This window comes from Dipodomys ordii, unplaced genomic scaffold (genome assembly GCF_000151885.1).
Source record: "Dipodomys ordii isolate 6190 unplaced genomic scaffold, Dord_2.0 Scaffold27, whole genome shotgun sequence".
Lineage (NCBI taxonomy): Eukaryota > Metazoa > Chordata > Mammalia > Rodentia > Heteromyidae > Dipodomys > Dipodomys ordii.
Genome location: NW_012267243.1, coordinates 1,091,239 through 1,115,635, shown reverse-complemented (window position 1 = coordinate 1,115,635; position 24,397 = coordinate 1,091,239). Strand labels below are relative to the sequence as shown.

The 24,397-nt window shown below is 34.6% G+C and overlaps 2 protein-coding genes across 2 annotated transcripts; both read left to right on the top strand.

Moving 5' to 3' along the window:
• The first annotated feature begins 723 nt into the window (after nt 1-723).
• Nucleotides 724-1,698, top strand: LOC105985038 (olfactory receptor 2L13-like). The gene has a single exon (XM_013015451.1). It carries the CDS (start codon nt 724-726, stop codon nt 1,696-1,698), a length of 975 nt encoding a protein of 324 aa, XP_012870905.1.
• Nucleotides 1,699-11,891: 10,193 nt separating this feature from the next.
• Nucleotides 11,892-20,882, top strand: LOC105985214 (olfactory receptor 2L13-like). The gene is made up of 2 exons (XM_013015639.1): nt 11,892-12,797; nt 20,877-20,882. Exons 1-2 carry the CDS (start codon nt 11,892-11,894, stop codon nt 20,880-20,882), a joined length of 912 nt encoding a protein of 303 aa, XP_012871093.1.
• Nucleotides 20,883-24,397: the final 3,515 nt, after the last annotated feature.

Sequence of the window (24,397 nt, the reverse complement as noted above, 5' to 3'; positions counted from 1 at the left end):
TTATAACCAAACATATATTAAACTTAATTACCATGCCAGTGGGAGTCTATAGATATGTAATATTGAGATGAAGAAATTTTGTAATATATGGTATTTATCTGAGGAATTTTTTATATAAAAGAAAATGTATTTGATATGTATCCATTTGATTTTTGTTCATTTAAATTGGAATATTAGCAAACAAAGACTATTCAAATACATTTTATCATTAGGGAAAGCCTTATACAATATACAAATAATTCTTTAGACAACAAACAATAAAAAGATTGGTGGGCTTTAATGAATGCATCAAAATTAATAAAGACTGTAGAAGTAGGTCATAAAAATAAAGTTAAACTTGTGTCTCTGTAGTAGTATGGGTAGGGAGTGAGAACAGAAAATAAAGATGCAGAAAAGGGCAAGAAAAATGTAGGGATATTAGCTCTCCTCAGTTTATACTATGTGTTATTAATCCTAAGGATGGGTTTGGTCAGTAATCATGGAAGGCTGGAAGGCTCTAGCTAACACATTTATCTTTGCTGCCAATGACTACGCTCATAGCCTGGACCCATATCTCTTAACAGGCTGAAATGGTGGGAGACTACTGGAAACAACATGAAATTCAGATATTAAACCAGTTTAACCACAACTAGGGAGAAAATCCAATTAATTTTGGCAAAGCCTTGAGGAAGCTAGATTCTTTTCTTCTCTTCATTTTCATTCATACTGTGTGCATTTCCTTTCATGTTACTTTCAAAGGAGGCAACAGAATATATTTTTGTGGAGAAATGGAATCAAACTTCCAGCGATTTCATCCTGTTGGGGTTGTTGCCTTCAAATCAAACAGGCCTCCTTCTTATGATCTTTTTCATCTTCGTGTTCTTTGTTGCTGTGTTTGGCAACTTGACAATGATTTGTCTCATACGTATAGATAACCGGCTCCACACTCCCATGTACTTTCTCCTCAGCCAACTTTCCCTCATGGACTTGATGTACATCTCTACCACTGTCCCCAAGATGGCGTTCAACTTCCTCTCTGGCGAGAAAAGAATATCATTTGTGGGATGTGGAGTGCAAATCTTCTTCTTTGTGACCTTAGCAGGATCAGAAGGCTTACTGCTGGCCTCTATGGCCTATGACCGCTATGTGGCCATCTGCCACCCCCTCCACTACCCCATCCACATGAGTAAAATTGTATGTGTGAAGATGATCATAGGATCTTGGATAATTGGCTCTGCCCATGCTTTGGCACACACAATCTATGTCCTTCATATTTCCTACTGCAAGTCTAGGGCTATTGATTACTTCCTTTGTGACATACCATCCATGTTACCTCTGGCCTGTATGGACATTAGAGTCTATGAGTACATAATTTTTATGAGTACCTGCCTGTTTCTCCTCTTTCCTTTCCTTGGGATCACTGCTTCCTATGATCGGGTCCTTTTTGCTGTCTCCCATATGCGCTCAAAAGAGGGAAGAAAGAAAGCCTTCACCACCTGCTCAACACATTTAATTGTGGTGACATTTTACTATGCACCTTTCTTCTATAGTTATTTTCAGCCTTCTAGTCTTCGTTCCCCTACAGGGGATAAGATTCTGGCTGTCTTCTACACTATCCTCACCCCCATGTTCAATCCAATTATCTATAGCTTGAGGAATAAGGAAGTTCTAGGAGCTATATCTAGAGTCTTTGCAATGTTTTCTTGCAGGAAAAAATGACAACTCAGTCCCTAATAATGTCTCTTTCTTTTCTTCCAGTGTTACTTTGAGTTTTATAGCAGGCCTGCATGCTTGCTGACTTGTGTGGTAGGACTGCGCTCTAGTCATGTCTTTCACAGTTCAATTATAGGACAGTGTCTGGCACGTGGTATGAACAGAGCCTGAACTGTAATTCTAACTTTACATTCTTAGTAATGTTTTGTGTACTAGGCTTACCAGAAACTGTGATGCCCTGAAATCAGTCACCCCTGTAGCTCAGAGGACACGTATATGCCATTGTGCCCACTTTCTGTTGAGAATAGATCTTACGAGTCTTTCTGCCTGGATTGGCTTTGAATTGCCATTCTCCTGTCCCCAGGTCCCAATTAACTAGGTTTAGCCACTGTACCACATGGTGAGCCACAGGCACACAGATTTTTTTTCTTTTTTTAAAATTCTATTTTATTGTAAATATGCTATACAGAAGGTATACAGTTACATGATAATGAGTACATTTCCTATTGAGCATTGCTATCCCCTCCTTTGTTTTTTCTCCTTCCCTCCCCCAATTTCCCCACTCCAAGAGTTGTAAAGTTCATTTCCAAAATAGTGTCTTTTGAGTATCATTGTTACAATGGGTTTCCCTTATTTGCAATAATTAGTATATGTCTAGAATGACCTTATCAAATGAACATAAAGCTCAAAAACTGTACATAGGACCATATAAGATGATGCTAAAGGAAGTGAACCCCAAGATGAATGCAAGAAGCTTTACTTTGTCATTGTTTTTTAATGTACTATGTGTTTTTTTTGTTTCTTTTGTATGTTCTTCTCCCTGTATTATAGTCCTTGTTGTTACTGTGTTTGATTTTGCTACATGGCATGTTGTATATACATTTATCTAATTTGGGGAGGGGAAGGGGGAATAACAAAATGGTGAAACACACAGATCTTACTTCCTGTTTCTTTATTGGTCATTTCTATGTTGATTAGGATACCTCAGAGCAGTAATGTCTGATAGAATGTACCTTGAGCCACATATATAACTTAAAATATGCCAGCAATAAAAGTTAGGGTAAGGTTAAATATCATATAAAATAATATGTACTATATTTGTGTATCATTGTTAATATATTCATTGATTTCTTATCCTCATAGCCAGTATAAAATTAACCATTTTTTCTTTTTTTTAATTGTGAAAATACCGTATAGAGGAGTTACAATTACATAGGCAAGATAATGAGTACATTTCTTATCAAGCATTGTAGCTTCCTTTTTTTCCCCTTCCCATCCCTTCCCATTTTCCCCCCACTCCGACCCCCCAAAGATATAAAGTATATTGCTGAAAACATGATAGTATTTGTGCCAATACCAAAATTTTATTTCTCAACAATACATGAAATTATTGCTACATTCTTCTTTTGCATGATTTTATTTCTTTTTAAATTTTTTTTAATTGTGAAAATACCATACAGAGGGGTTACAATTACATGGGCAAGGTAATGAGTACATTTCTTAACAAGCATTGTTGCTTTCTCCTTTGTTCCCTCTTCCCATCCCTTCCCATCTCCCCTCTCCAACCTCCCCAACACTTTACTTCCCCTTTTCCCCTCCACCCCGGCCAAAGTTGTAAAGTTTGTTTTTGACATAACATCTTGTACATCTCATTGTTGCAATGGGTCCACCTGTATCCCTATTTAAACTATTTGTTTTTTCCTTTCCCTCCACAAATTATACCAACATCAAATACAGTGAAAACAAGGGTTATTCCATGGGGGAGGGACATACAAAACAACAAAGAAATCATCTTATAAATATGTTAGAAACAATAGCAAGAAAGAAAAACCATTTGAGTCCTTATCTTGGGGTTTATTTGCCTAACATCAACTTATCTGACCTTTTCTGCTTGTCTCAGACATACACTAGTTATTGCAAATAAGGGAAACCATGGGACCTATGTTTCTTTGAGCCTGGCTTACTTCACTTAATATAATTTTTTCCAAGTCTTTCTATTTCTTAACAAATGGGGCAATGCCATTCTTTCTGATGGAGGCATAGAATTCCATTGTGTATATATACCACTACTACATTCTTCTATTGGTATTCATTATATCATAGAAACTGTAGATGCATAGAAATTTCAAGTTGGAATGAACATACTTCAAATGTGTAAAATAAGTGTCTGCACAGAAATGTATAAATATAACTTTATTATATTTAAATATTTTTACACATATTTACATGAACATATTTTACATATTTTATAATCTTATGTGTTTATATAACATATATATGTTATATATTATGTTTATACAATATATAGTGAATATATATGTATATATGTTTTTCCTATACTTTATATATGATTTTATAGTATTATATATAATTTTCATGTTTAATTATATGTTAATTGTATATAATTATATAGTATACATATAATATATATATATATATATATATCACATCAACAAGTTCAACATGTATAGATGGCAAGTACAATGAAGTCAATAAAATCAAATATTTTTTGTTAAGAAAGAGAAACACACTGTGGGATCATACATTACTACAAGTCTTAAATAAAGTAGAACATATCCTCAAAAATTTAAAAGTTGTACAGTAAGGTCTGACATTTCATGTACAAGGCATACACTTAAAGAAAATGAAATCAGAATGTTGAAAAGAAACCCGTTTTCCCGTTTTCATTGAAGCCCTATTCACAGTAACAAATACAAGGAATAAACCTCTATGTCTATCATCAGAACAATGCAGAAAGAAGACATGGGACAATTGTGCGTTGGGGTGCTTCCTTGCAATGAATTCATTGACAATTATTTTCTTATAAATATGCCTTACGTCTAGAAAACATACACAATATGATCCTATAGATAAGGCAACTGACATCTAAAATAATAAGATCATAAACAGTCTTGAAGGGACTAATGAATGGATATTACAAAAGCTTTAAATTATAAAAGGTAAGATACATGCTCATCTACTAAAATAAAAAGATTCTTTTTTTTTTTAATCATGGGGCTTAGGCAATGTCATTCTTTCTGTTCGAACACTCTGGAAAGCAGTATGGTGATTCCAGAAAAAAGGAGACATAGCGCTTCCCTATGACTCAGCAATTCCACTCCTGGGTATTTATCTCCACCACCATCTTTTATTGTTAGTTCTATTGATAATGGCTATTCTAACTGCAAGTTAGAATTTCAGTGTTGTTTTGATTTGCATTTCTTTTATGGCAAGAGATGTTGAACATTTCTTCATGTGTCTGTTGGGCATTCTTACTTCTTCTCCGAAGTCTCTCTTTAAGTCTTTAACCCACTTATTAATTTAATACTTGTTTCTTTGATGATTTATTTGTGTAGGGGGTAATTTTTTGAGCTCACTATATATTTTAGATATGAGATCCTTTTCTGATGCATAGCTAGAAAGAATCTCTGTTTTCTGCACTTTTTGTCTTATATGTAAATTTATCTGTTTTAGAAAGGATAAGGGAGGAGTACAAAAATGATGGAACAAAGGGTGCAGTGATACTCACCAGATACCATGCTGAACATGAACTATATCACTTATAGGCAGGGTCAGAATGTAAAAACTGGAAGGAAGTGAGGGAAGGAGAGTCACTGTTCAAAAAGAAGTGTACTCATTATTGCCTCACTTTTTAAAATATAACCTTTCTGTACATGCCTTTTTCAATACCAATAAAAACAAGTGCCTTTTATACACTATTAATAGGAATGAAAATTAGTAAGGAATCATGGCAAGACAGTATTGAAGCTCCACACAAATTTAAAAATAGACCTAGTAAATGGTTCAAATATCTTAGTATTGGGTACATATCTGAAATGAAAATTTTATATCAAAGAGATTCATGCAATGATATTCACACCAAATAGTTTTCTGCCATGAAAATGAACCTTGTCATTTGCATCGACAATGGTAGGATTTAATTTCCTTCTGTTAAGTGTAATAATACAGACTGAAAGAAAATAATTGCAAAGGACAATAGTATAAAAAGACAATAATATACTCATTTATAGAAAATCAAATTTTTATCTAACAGACTTAATAGGAGTGGTAGCTACATATTGAAAAGGACATAATAATTTAGATATGGAGCACCAAAACATAAATAGGAAGAAATCTTTCTGGTTATCTATGGAATAGTAGAGTAAATATTGGCTGCTGAGATCTATGATACATTTAAAAATAAAGAAAAGAGTATACATGGTCCCAACAAATACAAATGTGTAATATTTCAGGAAATAAAAATGATTATGCCAGGCTGGGAAGGTGGTTCAGTGGTAGAGCGCTTGCCTTGCATGCCTGAGGCCCTGGGTTCGATTCCTCAGCACCACATAAGCAAAACAAAAAAAGCCAGAAGTGGTGTTGTGGCTCAAGTGGTAGAGCGCTAGCCTTGAGCTGAAGAGCTGAGAGACAGTGCCCAGGCCCAGAGTTCACGCCTCACGGCCGGACCCTTCCCCTCCAAAAAATGATTATCCATCTATTTCATTATTACACCTTACATAAATGGGCCATATTATCATGCTACAAGTATAAATACTATGTGGTAGTATTGCTAATAGTAATTGATAATAATAATTAGAAAATCCATATAGTCTTGTTCACATCAAATTCACATATTTTAATTATATTGTCAAGGTGATGTACAAAGTGGTCACAGAGTACCAAAGACACAGAGTACCAAAATCAAATACAGTGACAACAAGGGATAGGAAAGTTCACATTTAGAAACTCACACAGCGGCACTATACAAGCCACTATGACCACAGATTAAAGGACTTAGAAAGTCAGCACCTAGATAGCCACAGAAAGAAAATGGCATATGATGAGAAGAGTAAATATCTGCAACATATTATTGGGAAGCTTTACAAAATTGTCAAACATAGTTGTGAACGGAACAAATGAATTTCAACATATTCACAAATGTGACATTTGGGAGGTTGATAAATGAGAGAGGATGGATGGCAGGTGAAGTAATGATATTCAGTGTATATGAGTATAAAGCAACTGAGTACATTGTGGAGAAGGGTAAGATTGAAGGGATGGGAGAAAATGATGGAAGGGATGACAGTGATCAATATGCATTGAACACATAAATTGACATGTTGAACTGAAATCTCTTTAGCACAACTATTTAAGGGTAATAAAGGTAAATGTTAAAAATTGGGACATTTTGTTTATTACAAAGAATTAGTTTCCTACTTTGTATTTTGCAAGTCCTTACTAGTCATTCAGTAGTTACTCTCCAAAATAAAAGACTTGAATGTAATTGTATCTTATTTGAGTTAGTCCTTTTTTCTGCCAACTCAGATTTCTAACTGCTATAGTCTCCTAAACAGTACTAGTTATATTGAGTTTTCCCTATATTACTAGTATTCCCAGTGAAAATTTTCACATTAGTGGCATGAATAACATTTTATTGAATAAGGAGTGATAGAAGTCACCCACAAGGTGCAAATGGCAAGAATGAAAATATCTATGTATTTACAACATAATTTTGTTTTATTTTATTTATATTTTTAAAATTATCCCACCTCTAGTTTTAGAGTAATGGGACTATTTGGTCAAGGTTCATACTTCATTAAATTCCAATCACATGAATCATTAATATTCATTTAAAATATCAATACTATTCTCTCAGCTATTTATAATATAGAAGATATCAGTTCATGATTTAGCATAAAAAACAATGTTAAGATCACTTTCCTGCTTTACAAATCTTTGGGTTGAATAGGACAGGAGATCCTAATGTTTACTCACTCCTGACACTGCATATACACTAGGTAATAACTGGCCAAACAGCTTCCCACTTAGTTCCCAGAATGTCCAACAAATCATTTCAAAGGTAAGGATTTGACATAAATGACTAGGTTTCTATGTGGCAGTCTAGACACCTCCCTCTGAACCTGAATCCTCTTTTTGCAACAAGACAGTTGATTCATTTTTATACAAAAATAGATTGGCTACTAAATTAATTATTTGGAAATCAATTTCCTCTACTAGTGCAGGTATGTATTTTGTCATGCAATTTATTTTGGCAAGATGATCCAAAATTAGCTCTGGAAAGCTATACCCAGTAGAGAGGAAATAGTTTCAGATATCAATTCTGCTTGCCTTCCAAACACTTAAGTTTTTCTTGCTCACTTTTGTTTTAAATTTTTGTCAGTTGTGGGGATTGAACTCTGGGCCTGTCACTTAGGTGGTCACTGTCCCCTAGCTCTTTGGATCAAAGCTAATGCTCTACACTTGAACCATAGCTCCACTTCCAGTTTTCTGGTGGTTAATTGGAGATAAAAAAAAAAAACTCATACATTTTCCTGCCCACGCTGGCTTTGAACAGTGATCCTTATTTCTCAGCCTTCTTAGTTGTTCAGATTATAGGTGTGAGCCACTGGCTCCTGGCTTTCTTGCATCTCTTTAACCCTGAGATCTACAACATAAAAAAATGTGAGGATTACAATAATCATGGTACAACACTCTAGTAATTATTTTAAATAATGGCATAGACATCTTTTTCGTCTAACCAGGAGTATAGATTAGTGCTGTGAAGATGATGGATTTGGTCAATTTGTTGTAAATTCAGAATTGAATTAATCTGTAGATGAGCAAACTCAACTGATAAGTAGAAGACTTATTCTCTACTGACTTGGACACAAGAGATCAATTAAGGTAAAGTGAAAATTCCAAAAGCTTCAGAAGCATCTGCTTATAAAATTTCTACCATTCATCAGTAAAACCTGAGGACATGAAATGTGAAATATATTTCCCGCTTATATTTGTACACAGGAATGATAAGGAAGGTATTTTACCTACTCTATTCATTTACAAGCAATTCAAGAAGGTTGTTGAAGTTTTTTTCTGATTTCAACATAAAGAAAATGACTCTTAGTGGGAGCAAAGAGCAATATATATCACAACCTATTCTTTTGAATCTCTAGGGATGTTGGTAGAAAAGAAGGGTTTCTAATGTTAAAGTTCAGTTTTGTTGCAGGTTGTGTTGATAAATGATATGATCATTTTTTCCTTATCAGATGATGTGGTCACAGCCCTATGCTGGGAACTTGAAAATAATTCTGTGGATTATTATCTGGAAATGGTGCCATTATAAAGTACAAACTGGATAATTTTGGACCAGGTGAGTTCAAATGAAATTACTGAACTAAGTTGCTCCTTCCATTTGAGGTAGGGTTTTTCTGTTATCAGAGTTCCTATCCTTGATGAATAAAGGATCTGGAATTCCATAACAAACTGGAAAAGTAAGTGTAAATAAGTTAGGTGGAAACATCTAGAATTCTACAATATGCTGTTGTTGAAGGCTGTGAATTTCACTGAGATACTAACTTGTCTATAATTAAGTCACAGAATGACAATGTATACCAAAACTTCTTGAAAACCTAAATGCCAATCACAGACAGAAAGACAGCTCAGTTCTGTGTTTCTAGCTTTTCTTTGACATTGTACAGATTTTATAATATCTGTCTCAGATAAATAATGTGTTTATAGGCTTTGTAATCATTCTTTATAATATTTTTGTCAGTCTTGGGGCTTGAACTCTGGGCCTGGCACTGTCCCTCAGCTCTTCAGCTCAAGGCAAGTGCTCTACCACTTGAACCACAGCAACACTTCTGGTTTTCTGGTGGTTAATTGGAGATAAGAGTCTCAGGGACTTTACTGCCTGGGCTGCCTTTGAACCACGATCCTCAGATCTCAGCCTTCTGAGTAGCTGGGATTACAGGTGTGAGCCACTGGCACCTGGCTTTTCTTTACAATTCCTGTTTTAAGTTTTGCATTACTTCTTAATTTTGTAAAAAAAAATCTTCCTCTTTCTGCAAAAGGGTTTGCCAATTAAATCATTTTTAAAAAAATTTCAGTTTTAGTGGTGTAACTCATAAAAAAATTCATTGGAAAAACTAATCTTAGACAAACTTAAGTCTAAATATCCCCAATAAACAAAGCTACTGGTCATCAATGGAAATAGAACTTCAACTCTAGTTTTCATTTCCTAGGTGTACACAAATGTAAAGTTTTCTAATTTCCAGTATATTAACTCTTAACTTGAGAAACTTCTACTTAGTAAAGAAAATAGATATCAGTAGCTTATAATCCAAACATGTTTATAGTTCTCTGGAGTCTAGTCTAAGTAGCTATTAATCTAACTGCAGACATGCTCTGCCTTCAAGATTCAGCAATGGGATATGTAAACACATAAGACTCTTTATGTGTAAAAGATTAGCTATTGAAAACTTACCAATTTCAGGACTACTGTGATCTTCTTCCTGATGATACTTGAATGAATGTAAAGAGAGAGGACACACTTTTTTTGAGTTGTGAAATATTCTCATACATGTAATAATATAGACAGAGAATTCTTTTCATTTCCACTAGAAATAGAACAGTGGCCAATTTGATAGAATATAGTCCATGAAGGGGTAGAAAATTAAGTGAGTCACAGTTATACCCGTATTCCACATAGGTAACCAACTGTCCTGGTATAACTCAGCCAAGGTAGCTATCAAGGATGTACAATCAATTTAAAATCCAAGTATAGCCTCATCTGAACTAATTTCCTCCTCACTGGCATACACCTTGTGCTTCAACACATAAACCTTAATCAAAAACAACCTCAGATCAAGCCTTCCTTATTATGTCTCATCTCGCTAAACACCAAACTCTAGTCTACCTTTCTTTTTACTCAGATGTCCCTGTACCCTGTCCCTCATACACTCTTGTCATGGTTGCTTTCATTGTTGTTGTCATCATAAACTTTCTCCTCATTGTGAGTAAAATATTCTTTACCTTCTGCAATTCAAGTCCCATATAGAACATATAGGATTATTATAATCCCACTGCCATCTTACCTCTAACCCCAATTGAGTATCCTATAAAAGTCAGTCATTCACTGTGTGTTTATTATGAATTTTACATAGCCTTCTATTATTTGCTTCATATATTTCAATTTGACCACACACTGGGGAACCTTTTATATTTTATTGATCAATTCATGCCATTCCACACCAAGATTTCCAATTTAAAAAAGAAAAGAAATACGTTTAAAAGCAATGGTTTTTTATCCTAACTACAGATTATTTTTTATGTTTATGTTACATACATGCTTATATATGTTAAGTTATAACTTTATTTCTAATAAGCTGTAAGAGCAGAGGATACCTCTCTCTGATCCTACCTCTGCTCCATTGTCAATATAATTTTTCCCCTTGCTTGTTCCCATCAGTGTCCTTCATACTATCAATATTTGTTGATTAGATAGCTGTAATAATGAATTCACATTTGATAAATACTCACAATTGACTTCATACCCACAACATATATACGAAGTTCCAGATGAGTTTTATGTATGCTATATTCACACCATACTTTAATTTTCAATTACAACACTAGTTGCAGTGCAGGTATATGTAAAATGGAAGCAAAAAGACTGTGATCTGTGAAAATTAGCATGAGGTATTTCCTTGCATGAAGGAAAGAGGAATGTATTTGACATGGTTTCCAAACAATTTGAGCTCTATCAGTCACAGAAAATGTAAAAACATTAGGCAAGAGAACATATTCAAATTGTGAAAAACAGGGAGGTCGTTACAGGGCACACAGTATCTCCACTACTCAGACAGTCATTTTTTCTGATAAGAGACTTTCAAGAATTGATCAAAATTACTTGAAAATAATGGAGATGAAGAATATATCTTATGTTCTGGAATACTAAGAGTGGGGTTGGTGAATCAGAAAATAAAGGTTGGAATAGAGTAAGTTAAGAAGGCACTGAAAATATAAGCATGTTATTCAGAATATCTCTGAGTAACACTCTTAAGCTCCTATTGCAAGTATGCTGGTTTAAGTTGTGATAAGGAAAATTTTTGGAGTTTTGATAAAACAAGATTTGCTATTAGTTCTGGTTAAAGGGTAGGTTTGGCCATGAGGATGGATAGGATTCTGTAACTAACATATTTATGCTACTGCATATCACTCTTCACTAGTGCCAGAGGTGGAAAAGGAAAATTCAGTTCTAATATGAAATCAGTTCAACCAAAGCTACAGTGTGGATAGAGAAATATTTCTTTCTACAATCCATTTACAGATCTCTTCTGTTGAGTCCTCTGCTCAGGTTCATGCATATTTGTGGTAACTGATTTCATCTTTCTTTCAAGGTATATAAGAAAAACATTTCAATGGAGAAATGGAATCACACTTCAAGTGACTTCATTCTGTTGGGGTTGTTGCCAACAAACCAAATAGGGCTCCTTCTCTCGTTCCTCATCATCCTTTTGTTCTCTTTTACTTTGTTTGGTAACTCAGGAATGATTTACCTCATATATAAGGATCCCCGGCTCCACACCCCCATGTACTTTCTCCTCAGCCAGCTTTCTCTCATGGACTTAATGTCTATCACAACCATTGTCCCTAAGATGGCATTCAACTTCCTCTCTGGCCAAGAGAGCATCTCCTTCCTTGGATGTGGGGTGCAAAGCTTCCTCTTTTCAACTATGGCAAGTGCTGAAGGCTTGCTGCTGGCATCCATGGCCTATGACCGCTTTGTGGCCATCTGCCAACCGCTCCATTATCCCATCCGTATGAGTAAAAGGGTATGTGTGAAAATGATCATGGGATCGTGGATACTGGGCTCTCTCCACTCTTTGGCATACACAGCATATGCCCTTCATCTTCCTTACTGCAGATCTAGGGCTATCAACCATTTCTTCTGTGATATTGCAGCAATGGTACCTCTGGCCTGTGTTGATACTTGGATTTATGAGTACATTATTTTTGTGAGTACTTGCCTGTTCCTCCTCTTTCCTTTCCTTGGAATCACTGCTTCCTATGGACGTGTGCTTTATACAGTCTTTCATATGCGCTCACAAGAGGGAAGGAAAAAGGCCTACACCACATGTTCGACACATTTAACTGTGGTAACATTTTACTATGCCCCTTTTTTCTTCACTTATTTTCAGCCTTCTCATCTTCGCTCTGCTACTGGGGATAAGATTCTGGCTGTGTTCTATACCATTCTCACCCCAATGCTCAACCCCATCATCTACAGCCTGAGGAATAAAGAAGTCCTGAGGGCTATCTCAAGAGTTCTTGGCATATTCTTTTCTATCGGAAAATAATCATTCATAATTGTTCTCATAATATTTTTCTTGTCTTTTCTGTTTATTTGGAAAGACTCAGTATTTCAAGTCTATGCCTTATAATGCCTATTATAATACAACACAGCCGAGCTATGATTACAGACATGCTTTTCATTCTGTGACTTTATTGTTTGGCTTCCTGTGTAGCAATGTACATGAGCCCTGAGTTGACTACTATAGACATTCTACTGTCATAGTCACTTGAATCTCAGGCAAGCTCTACCACATCAGGCTTCCATGCACTCATAGTGTGTTAAAGGACCTCTCTGCTGGGGCTAATCTGAATTTATGAACCTTTTTTTAAAATCAAACTCTCCTGTAGCTTGGGATGAGAAATGCGCACCATTTTGCTACACTGGCTTGAGAAGTGGTCTTAGAAGATTTCTTTCATCTCAAGTAGTTAGTATAAGCCAGAGGCCCTCACAGTGAGACACCACAAATGTCTAGTGAGTATCACTGATGCATTTGTTCATTCTTTGTTCCACCATTTCTGTGCTCTTGTTAACTTCGCCAAAACTGATAAACTTATACATGAGACAAAAGGTAAAGAACTTGAAAATAGTAATGGATCAGAAAAAAAAGCAAAATAACAACAAAGAAACAACAACTCCATTTCTTGGAGTTCATTTTGATAAACCTCATTTGATATGATCATGTACACTTAGCTATTGAGCCTTTGTGGTCCTCGCCTAAGAATAACCGCTTTTGTTCTCACTTTGGGAGAGTTTATAGTCCCATATAATTTATCATGTCTGAGTTTAATTTTTTGACTCTTACCATCCAGTGTGTTTACTTGTGGATCTATAAGCACATTCAATTTACAAGAAGTAAGGGAAGCCATACAACATATGTTTTTTTGTGTCCTGCTTACTTTGCTTAATAATTGTTTTTCCAAGTCTTTCCATTTTCCTACAAATGATGCAATATTATTCTTTCTGTTCAAACACTCCAGGAAGTAGTATAGAAGTCCGTGAAAAGACTAAACATAGAGCTTCCCTTTGATCCAGCAGTTCTACTCCTGGGCATTTCCTAATAGGCCACAAACAAGGCAACACTAAAGCTATTAGCACATGCATGTTCATTGTAGCATTGTTTACCATAACCAAGATATGGAATCAAACCAGATATTGTCCATGGATGAATAGATCAAGAAAATGTGATATATATATTGACAATGGAATCTAGTAACATATTTCAAATTAAAATACTTTGTGAAATGGCATGAACTCAGCTTTCTGTACTTAACAATAATATTAATAGATCTTTTAAATTCAAATCATTATAATTAATATAACATGAAATATACTTATATATTGCTTATAAATGAATTGTACATTAGATAGTATTTGTGTACACCAAAATCTTCATTAGACAATGACTTCAACCAATGGCACTAGCAAAACTGTGTATCTACATATACAAAAGTAAATTAGATGTCAAAAAAATTGAAAATGGATCAAATATCCTAATGGAGCTCTGGGAAATTTGAAACTGGTAGGAAAAATGTTGGAAAAATTTTATGGTGTAGTAAGATATAGATGGTGTAAAATTGGAACTCAGATTTTAAATTTTGAACTTTGAGATAAATATATTCAAGAACATAATCCCTTGCATGGTTGAATAGAAGCCAGTAACACTACCATATAATTGGCTTTAAAGTCAGGGGTAAAGAATATATACCTTACAGTGTATTGAAATTCTGAATTTTGTATGTTGTATTACATAACGTATTAAATTCATTTTTAAATATTTTCAGTTTTGGTGGTTATTGGGGTCACAGATATATTCCAAGTCAAAGAATCATCTATACTTACAAAATAAAATTGAAAATACACATTTATAAAATATAGTAAACATATGCATGACTGTAAACAAATCTCTAATAATATAGGCATTTGCAATTATGTATGCATAGCTTATAAGAAAAGAAACAAACATGTATAAAGCTACATGCATGAAAAATTCTATTTTTCTACATAGCCAAAAGAGAAAATACCCATCAAATTTAGAATGGATATGAATACATTGATATAAAAGAGAATATACAAAAAATAAACTGAAAAATAAATATTAATACTGTGAAACAACTCAAAAGCCTATACCAGATATCTTTTTAAAAAAATAAGTTTCTTATTGTGAAAATACTGTACAAAGGGGTTACAATCACACGAGCAAGGTAAAGAGTACATTTCTTATCAAGCATTGTTGCCTCCTCCTTTGTTTTCCCCCTACCAATCTCTTCCCTCCCATCTCCACAACTACATTCTGCCTCCCCCACCCCCGCCCGCCTAGATTGTAAAGTTCATTTTTCAACATAATGTCTTGTATATCTCATTGTTGCAATGGGTCCACCTGTATCCCTATTTAAACAATTCAGAATACCTAACTTTTTAAAAAGCAATTAAAGAAGTACATGCAATAAATGTAAGGAAAATTAATTTGATTCATGACTTCAAATTATATTCATATGTACACATTTACAATCATTGTAACAGTCTGAGGCATTTGGGAATGTATTTTGGCGTGCCCCAAAACTTCTTGTTTTACAATCAACTACAATTCTTTGGTGGAAGGAGAGGAGATTTTTTTTAAAGTGTCCTTATAAGTTTAGGTGCAATGGATTTAAATGGTCATTATGCATAATTTATGGTCATTAATGCATTATGCATAAATGCATTGTGACAACATCACACAATGAAATACTCTAGGTAACAAAAGTGAAAGCTGATGTAAATATATCTTCAAAACATAAAACCTAAAAGAATACAGACATTGTTGAATAAGCTATCAACATTAACCTATGGTGTGGAAGTGTGATTTCAGATGTGTAAAATTGAAACAAGAAAATATTACTAGGGTATATGGTAGTGATTACAAGTAACCAAAAGCAGAATTTTTATTTCAAAATGATCTTGAAAAACACTTTGGAAAATAGTGACACTATTTGTATCTCTAACTAGTATATTTTAATGCTTCTTATGAGGTTTTTCTGTCTGGATTGGTTTGAATTGCCACCCTCCTTTCCTCAGTTCCAAGTTAACTAGATTTAGCAACTCATACTGCATGGTGAGCCACATCAGAGAGACCTTATGTACTGTTTCTTTTTGGTCATTTTTGGGTTGGTTAAGGTACTGCAGAGAAGCAATGTCTAATGGAATGTACCATAAGCCACATATGTAACTTAAATGTTCTAGTAATAAAATTTAGGGTAAAGTTAAATATTATAAGAAATAATATGTACTATATTTGTGCATCATTATTGATTATTATAGCCAATATAGAATTAACTGAAACATTAATTATATATTAAAATATATTATGATAAATTCTCTAAAATATTCTTGTATGCAAAGATATTACTGAAAATATAGCAGTATTTATGATAATGCAAAAATTGTATTTCTCAATAATATATTTCTGTATGTATCAATTACATCATACAAGCTAAAAATGCATGTTTTCAGAGAAATTGCAAGTTGGAGTGCACATACTTCAAATTTATAACATAAGTATCTGCACAGAAATAGAAAACTCAAACTATTGAAAAATTATATATTATATATTATATATATTATATGCTTTTATGTATTTTACATGTGCATACTTTATATATTTTATATATTTACATAATATATAATACATGCTACACATTATATATTTTGACATAATATATTTTAAATTATATATGCATATATGTGTTCTTATACTTTATATATACTTTTATAATATTATATATAAAGTTTATATTTAGTTTTATGTTAATTATATAATTATATATTATACATATATATCTATCAAATAAACAAGTTCAACTTGGATAGAAGGTGAGTATAATCAAGTTAGTAAAATCAAACACTGGTTTGTTTGAGAAGAAAGAGAAATACCCTGTGGGGTGTCCCTCCCCTTCAGTATACCCCTCTTTTCACTGTATTTGATGTTGGTATACTTTGTGGAGGGGAAGGGAAAAAACAAATTGGACCCATTGCAACAAGGAGATGTACAAGATGTTATGTCGAAAAACGAACTTTACAACTTTGGCTGGGGGGTTGGGGAGGAGGGCAGAGATAGGAAGGGATGGGAAAGGGAAATGAAGGAGGAGGCAACAATGCTTGATAAGAAATGTACTCATTACCTTGCCCATGTAATTGTAACCCCTCTGTACAGTATTTTCACAATAAACAAAGAATATAGACACCACAAATGAAAAAAAAAGATATATCCTATGGGATTATACATTACTACAACCCTTAAATAAAGTAGAACATATCCTCTAAACCTTAAAAGTTGTACAGTAAGGTCTGACATTTCTTGTACAAGGCATACACTTAAAGAAAAGGAAATCAGAATGTTGAAAAGAAACCTATTTTCCCATGTTCATTGAAGCCCTATTCATAGTAGCAAATACAAGGAATAAACCTCTATGATCAGAACAATGCAGAAAGAAGACAGGGGACAAATGTGCATTGGGGTACTTCCTTGCAATGAATTCATTGACACTTATTTTGCTATAAATCTGCCTTATGCCCAGAAAATGTGCACAATGAGATCCTATGGATAAGTCAATTGACATCTAAAATAGTGAGTTCGCTGAGTCTTGAAGGTACTAATGAACAGAAATTACATAAGCTTTCAAATATAAAAGGTAAGATACATGCTCAATTGCTAAAAAAAAAAAAAAAGATATCCTATGTATATGAGAAATTCAGCATTTTCAGTATGTTTCCAGGTGCCTGGCTGATTTCCTCACTGTATTATATTCCATTAGATACTTAATTTGGGGTTAAAAATGTAGGCATATTGGACACTAACCACATTTGTTGTGGTAAAAATATGATCCAAGATAATGGAAGTATAATTCAAGTGGTAATGTGTCGTACAAGAGTGAAAAAGCCAAGTAAGACCTTGAGGCCCTCAGTTTAAGTTGCAATACTAATACAAATTATAACAACAATTCCAGCCGGGCGCGGGTGGCTTGGCTCATGCCTGTAATCCTAGCTACTCAGGAAGCTGAGATCTGTGGATCGCAGTTCAAAACCAGCCCGGGGAAGGAAAGTCTGTGAGACTCTTAACTCCAATAAACCACCAGAAAATCAGAAATGGCGCTGTGGCTCAAGTGTCAGAACACTTGCCTTGAGCCAAAAAGTGCAGGCAAAACGCCCAGGCCCAGAGTTCAAGCTCCACAACCAACAGAAAAAAAAAATCTAATAATAATCAATTTATAAAGGGCTAAAATTCTGAGCAGACTTTTCTTGAAAGTAGATACATATGAGTTTCCTATGCCATTCTGAAAAAAAAATTCAACATCATTATTTCTGTAGGGAATGCACATGAAAATGACCCCAAGATGTCATCTATCGCAGTTAGAATAGCTATTATCACATAAAGTTATACTTTATGATCCTCTCCTAAGAATATCCTTCTTTTGAATATCTACTAGGTGGATGCCTAAATTTCAGTATAATTTATCATATCCAGGTGTATTTTTCTTTTTTATTGTCAAGGTAATATACTGAGGGGTTTCTGTTACAAAAGGAAGGTGATGAGTGCATTTCTTGTCATTTTTTTTTACCACTTTCCTCAATTTTCTCCTGCTTTCTACCCCAATCCCCTTGTTGCAGATTGTTTCCAGCATATTGTCTTGTGTGTATTGCTGTTGTAAGTATATGCTTTGTCTTTGACCATCAAGTATGTTTTAGTTTCATAGGCACATAGTAACAAAAAATGAGGGAAAACATGGAAACTATCTTTCTTGGGTTATGGATTATTTCACTTAATATATGTTTTACCAAATATTTCCATTTCCTTACAAATGATACAATACCATTCTTTCTGATAGAAGTATACAATTCTGTTGCATATATATATATATATATATATATATATACACACACACACACACACACACACACACACACACATATATATATATATATATATCTCACATTTTTCTGACTAATTCATCCATGAGGGGCATCTGGGTTGATTCCATAACTCTAGACAGAAGACCAGCAGCAGAATGGTAAAAGAAAAACAATTGAAATTCAATAAACATAAACCGTGAGAATAGTTCCAGGCTGGGCTCTATGAGAGTCTTAGGAGCTAGCCCCCCAGGGAAAAGCTACTGATTGCTGATAGTTTTCAACCCTACCCACAACCTTGCCTCATCACAGCAACTCCAAGCTAGAGGAAACAGCCATTTCCCCCTATTGTGATATTAAAAGCAGATCTCCCTCCCACTGAACTAGTCTGAGAGGAGGATCATAAAGTCGTGGATAAGGCAGAGCTTCTCTCTGCCTGCTCAAACAAATTTACTTAAGAAACCAATAAAGCCACAGGAAAACCAAACACCACAAGCAAACCAGAGACTGCACCAAGAGACTGGTTGCAGACACAAGGGAGATACAAGATCCCCCACCCCCCAAAAAAATTAAAGAACACTTTTCTCTACCTAATTCTTTTTTAATTTAAAAAATGTTTTCTATTCCTTCTTTACATAATTTTTATTTTAGGTGTGTGTGTTTTGTAAAACACTTTTTACTCTTTCCCCTTTAGGTCATCTTTTTTTTTCTTTTTTTCTTTTTTTGGGGGGTGGGGGGAGACTTAATTGCTGTTCTGCTTATCCCCAGATATATACCTTTCGTTGATTATTAGATCTTATCCTTCATTGTGTCGTACTTAATTCAGAAATTGATTATTCAATTCATAGCCTCTTAGACTAAACTCCTTTAATAGTAGTATTATTTCTTTATACTTATGTAATTTTTCAGTGTTTCAATTTTAAATATTTTTATTTTTCATTTTTCCTTTTTATCTCTCTCCTCCTGTCCTTCTATCCTTTTCTTCTATCAGTATTATTTCTTTATACTTATATAATTTTTGTGTTGCATTTTAAAATTTTTTTTCATTTTTTTCTTGTTTATTCATCTCTCTCCTTTCATTCTATCGTTTCCACTCTGAAATTAGGTCTTGGTTAAATTCCCTCTTCCCTTTACCTCTCCACATTCCTCTAAGTGTATTTTCTCCCCTCAATTCTCTCTAAACCTATAAATTTCTGGTCTGCTGACATTCTTAGTTCATTAATCCATAATTGTTTGATGTTGAATTAGATTGTATCTGTTGAACTAGATTGTATCTGTACTCATTTTGACTGCATCAATCAATCTGTGTGCAACTAAGGATTCAGGTTGATGCTTGCCTTAAAATAGTGTTATAGGGCTGGGAAGGTGGCTCAGTGTAAAGTTCTTGCCTTGTATGCATGCGGCCCTGGGTTCGATTCCTCAGCACCACATAAGCAGAAAAAGCCGGAAGTGGCGCTGTAGCTCAAATGGTAGAGTGCTAGCCTTGAGCTGAAGAGCTGAGGGACAGTGCCCAGGCCCAGAGTTCAGGCCCCACAACTGGAATATATATATATATATATATATATATATATATATAGTCCTAGCATGAAATTGGTTTTGCTTTCATACCAAATGGGCAGAAAAACCTGGAGAAACACAGGAAAAATGACAAGTCCAGGTATATCAACTCCAACTCATGACAATCAGGTGACAGAGCAGGTAATGAATAAGAAGAGTGCCCAAAATGCTCTACAAACACTACTGGAAAACATGCTGAATGAAAAGATTGAAAGCCTACAAAGGACTCTGTGTGAGCACAATAAAGAGTGAGCTGAGGCTAACCAAAGATTAATATAAGAATTTCGAAAGCATGAGGAGGCCAAACAAAGATTAATACAGGAATTTCATGAATGTGGGGAAGCTAATCAAAGATTAATACAGGAATTGCATGAGCAGGATGAGAATAGAGAAAGGTCAATGGAGGCATTCATGGAATCCACGGACAGCTGAAGGAATTCAGGGAAACCACAAAGGGAATGCTGAATGGAGCCCATCAGAAGGAAAGGGAGTCTAATGAAATCATAACCAATCAACTAAGGGATTTGAGAATGAACATTGAAAGCCAAATTAAAGAACTCAAGAAGTCTATACAAGATCTAAAGTAGTCCATACACGATCTAAAAAGAAGCTCTAACAAAGAATTTGCAGTCATCAAATCCGGCCAATTAGAAGGAAAGGAAATAAGAAACAAAGTAGAAAGTCTTGATAGTCAGTTAGACCATGCAGAAGATTGACCCTCTGGGTTTGAAAATAGCCTAGCTATTATAGAGCAAGTACAGATAACTATTCAAGATAAATCCAAGAAATATGATAGATCTATTCAACATTTAGAAATCACTATCAGAAGGCCTAATCTGAGGATAATGGGTGTAGGGGAGCACCTAGAGACAGAAGTTCATGATCTAGGAAATTTATTTAGCAGGATGCTAGCAGAGACCTTCCAAAACATGCAAAAAGATAGGCCTATTCAGATACAAGAAGCTTTTAGAACCCCAAATAGACCAGACCAGAACAGGACATCTCACCAACACATTATAATCCACACAGGATCAATTTAGACCAAGGAAAAGATCCTTAAAGCTGTCAAGGAAAAAATATCAATCACCTATAAAGGGAAACCAATTAGAATTACCTCAGATTTCTCATCAGAGACAATTAAGGCAAGGAGAACCTGGAATGATGTATATCTTTCCCTAAAGACAAACAACCATCAACCAAAAATACTGTACCCAGTAAACTCTCCTTCATAATGGAAGGTCAATTAAAAATCTTCCATAGCAAAGAAAAACTGAAACAATATATATCCATCAAACCAGGCCTACAAAAGATACTTAAAGTTGTCCCACACATAGAAAACAAACAAGAGCACAATAAAGGCCAAGAAACCACACCCAAACTAAGAATCCAAGAATTATAGGAAGAACCTAATTGTCACAACCTTTTTCTTTCTTGCTATTGTTTCTAACATATTTATAAGATGATTTTTTGTTGCTTTGTATGTCCTTCTCCCACGGTATAACCCCTGTTTTCACTGTATTTGATATTGGTATAATTGGGGGAGGGGAAGGGAAAACCAAATTGTTTAAATAGGGATACAGGTGGACCCATTGCAACAATGAGATGTACAAGACATTATGTTGAAAAACGAACTTTACAATTTTGGCAGGGGTGGGGGAGGGTGGGAGGGTAGTGGGGGAAATAGGAGGGCAGGGATGGTAAGGGAAAACAAAGGAGGAGGCAACAATGCTTGATAAGAAATGCACTCATTACCTTGCTCATGTAATTGTATCCCCTCTGTACTTTTCACAATAAAAAATCTTATCAAAAAAAAGAAAAGAAGGTGGATAACATGGTAGGAACTACCAAACACATCTTAGTCCTAACTCTCAATAACAATGGACTTAACTCTCTAATTAAGCGACATAGATAGTCTGGTTGGATTAAAAAGCAAGATTCTTCTATCTTCTGCCTTCAAGAGACACACATTACCCATAAAAACAAACCTGTTCAGAGAGTGAAAGGCTGGAATAAAATCTAACACGCAAACAACTTCCATAAACAGGCAGGGGTTGCAATCCTAATATCAGATAAAATAGACTTCAAATTAAAATTAGCAAGAAGAGATAAAGAAGTCCCTACATACTAATTAAGGGATTTCAGGAGGATATTACAAATATCTATTCATCAAACAACGGAGCACCCAATTTTGTACAAGAAACACTACTTTCCCTCAAATTTAACATAGACCAAAGGCATTAATGATTGAGGACTTTAACCCAGTACTAGCCTGGCTGGATAGAACAACCAGCAAAAAGTCAACAGAGAAAATTCAGATCTAAACAACTGCATAGACCAAATAGACTAAAGAGACATCACCTGAATATTTCACCCAGCAGCATCAGAATACACATTTTTTTCTCAGCAGCACATGGAGCATTTCCCAAATAGACCACATTTTAGGTCACAGAGCAAATTTGTCCAAATTGAAAAACATTGAAATTATGCCCTGCATTCTCTCAGACCACAAGGGAATAAAATTAGAACTCAGAACCAAAAGCCAGCAAAGAAACTCCTGTAACACAGGGAGGCTGAACAACACACTGTTGAACCACCAGTGGGTCATGGAAGATATTAGAAAGGAAATTCAAATGTTCAGGATATTCAACAAAAATGAACACACAAATTACCTGCTCCTTTGAGACAGAGCAAAGGCAGTACTCAGAGGCATGTTTATAGCTCTGACATCCTACATAAACAAATTGGAGAGATCTGAAATCAACAATTTTTTGAGACTTTTGAAGCTCTTTGAAAAAGATCAGCAAGTTAAACCCCAATCCAATAAAAAGAAATAATTAGATTTAAATCAGAATTAAATGAAATAGAATCCATAAAAACCATAGAAAGAATCAACAAAACAAAGACTTGGTTCTTCGAAAAAAATAACAAAAATTGACATATGCTTAGCAAATCTTCTCAGAAAAAGAAGAGAACACACCCAACAAAACAAACTATGAGATGAGAAACAAAATATCACCACAGATACAACCAAGATCCAGAACATTATAAGGGAATACTTCTCAAACCTTTATGCTAATAAGTTTGAGAACTTGGCAGAAATGGACCTTTTCATAGCAAATATCAATATGCTGAAACTAAATCAAGATGAGTTAAACCAACTTAACAGACTCATATCAAGAATGGACTCCCATCTAAGAAAAGCCCAGGATCAGATGGATTTACAGTAGAATTTTACAAGGCCTTCAAAGCAGAACTCACAAGTGAAAGTTCACTATGAAACTCTTTCTATGAAGCTATCATAACCTTCATCCACAAACCAGGCAGAGACCCATCAAAGAAAGAGAACTATAGAATCATTTCTTTGATGTACATTGATGCAAAACTTCTCAACAAAATTTTGGCCAATCTATTTTAACAACTCATCAAAAAATCATACACCATGATCAAACAGGATTCATTTCAGGGAAGCAAAACTGGTTCAATATATGCAAATCAATTAATGTAATTCATCACATCAAAAAGAGCAAGGATAAAAAACACATGATTAGCTTAATAGATGCAGAAAAATCATTTGACAAGATGCAACACCCCTCCATGATGAAGGCTCTGGAAAAACTAGGAATCCATGCAACAATCCTCAATATAATAAAGGCTCTATATTACAAACCTACAGCCAGCATTATACTTAATGGTGAAAAGCTGAATCCATTTCCTCTAAACTCAGGAATGAGACAAGGATGTCCACTCTTTCCACTTCTATTCAATTTATTATTAGATTGCCTGCCACAGCAATAAGAAAAATGCAAACATAAAGGGGATCCAAATAGGGAAAGATAATGTAAAACTCTCCCTCATTGCAAGTGACACCTTTTTTGTTTTTCCCATCTGAAATTTATTTGTGTAAATGGTATTACTCCTTGGTGCCAATGATCTTGTATGTAAATTATCCCATGGACTTCACGCCCAAGTTACTCAAGCTGATTCAAAACTTTGGCAAAGTAGAAGGGTATAACCCTCAAAAATCAATGGCTTTTTTGTATGCAGACAATGAGAAGGGTGTGGCTGAAATCAGGAAAGCAACTCCTTTTGCGATCGGTCCACAAAAAATAAAATACCTTTTAAGAAAATTTT